The sequence below is a fragment of the Varanus komodoensis genome, unplaced genomic scaffold (genome assembly GCF_004798865.1).
Source record: "Varanus komodoensis strain SLA01 unplaced genomic scaffold, ASM479886v1 scaffold6622, whole genome shotgun sequence".
Lineage (NCBI taxonomy): Eukaryota > Metazoa > Chordata > Lepidosauria > Squamata > Varanidae > Varanus > Varanus komodoensis.
The window spans coordinates 9,865-10,969 of NW_025336300.1; the positions used below are offsets into that span (position 1 = coordinate 9,865).

At 46.2% G+C, this 1,105-nt stretch overlaps 1 protein-coding gene across 1 annotated transcript in view; it reads right to left on the reverse strand.

The window, feature by feature from the left end:
* Positions 1-73: 73 nt before the first annotated feature.
* Positions 74-1,105, reverse strand: part of LOC123033708 (vomeronasal type-2 receptor 26-like) — an 11,057-nt gene continuing 10,025 nt past the window's right edge. The window contains exon 4 of the mRNA XM_044450448.1: positions 74-1,009. Within this exon, the coding sequence (XP_044306383.1) occupies positions 179-1,009 (831 nt within the window). The 3' untranslated portion in view covers positions 74-178. The remainder of the gene's footprint in view (positions 1,010-1,105) is intronic.

The window sequence follows — 1,105 nt, forward strand, 5'->3', positions numbered from 1 at the left end:
AATGGTAAAGAAATGAATAAAGAAGGGAAGGAGGAGGAGGTGGCAGTTGCGGCAGATGAGGAATTGGTGGTGGCAGAGGAGGAACAAATAAAAAGCTGGTACCAATTATGTGAGATGTAGCTGCTGTTTCCTTCTTTTCGTTTCTCTCATATAAAAAAGAACAACAAAGACAGGATTTTCAGTATTTTCTTCTTAAGAGATGGTCTCTGTTGTTCAAATGGGGTCTTAGCACCTTAATGTAACATTTTGGGAAAAAGATACAACCCAGTAAGCCAGCGCTAGAGGCCAAGATAGAGAAGATCTCCACAGCCACCATGTACTTTCTCTTGGAACTCAAGTAGGCTGGAACAAAGGAGAGCCAAACACTGCAGAAGACCAGCATGCTGAAAGTGATGAACTTGGCTTCATTGAAGCTGTCTGGCAACTTCCGGGCAAGAAAAGCCGCTACGAAGCTCACAATGGCCAGGAAACCCATATAGCCCAGTACTGCGTAAAACATTCTCATAGACCCCTCATTACATTCCAGTACAATTTCTCCAGTCACTGAGTACATGTCAACACCTGGGTATGGTGGAAAGCTTGCCAGCCACACCGTGCAAATACCTGCTTGGACTAGAGAACAAGGAAGAATGATGGTGTTGGCTAGTCCCTTCCCAACCCACTTCCGCATCCTTGATCCGGGCTCAGTGGCCACGAAAGCCAGCACCACGGTGATGGTTTTTGCCAGCACACAAGAAACTGCCAGGGAGAAGATGATGCCAAAAGTGGTTTGGCGCAGGAGACAAGTCGCCTTCTCAGGACGGCCAATGAACAGCAGTGTGCAAAGGAAACAGAGCAGCAGGGATATGAGGAGAGTGTAGGTGAGTTTCTGGTTGTTGGCTTTGACTATGGGAGTCCTGTGGTTCTTCACAAACACAGCCAGCACCAGAGCTGTGATGAAAGAAAAGGCAAGAGCAAGGAAGGCTAATATGAACCCTAAAGCTTCTTCATAAGACAGGAAGGTGGTGGTCTTTGGAAGACAGAAAACTTGATTCTTGTTTGGATACTCTGTATCTGATCATGCGTTGCAATCATTCATGTCTGGAAAGGAAAGGGAAAATGTTGC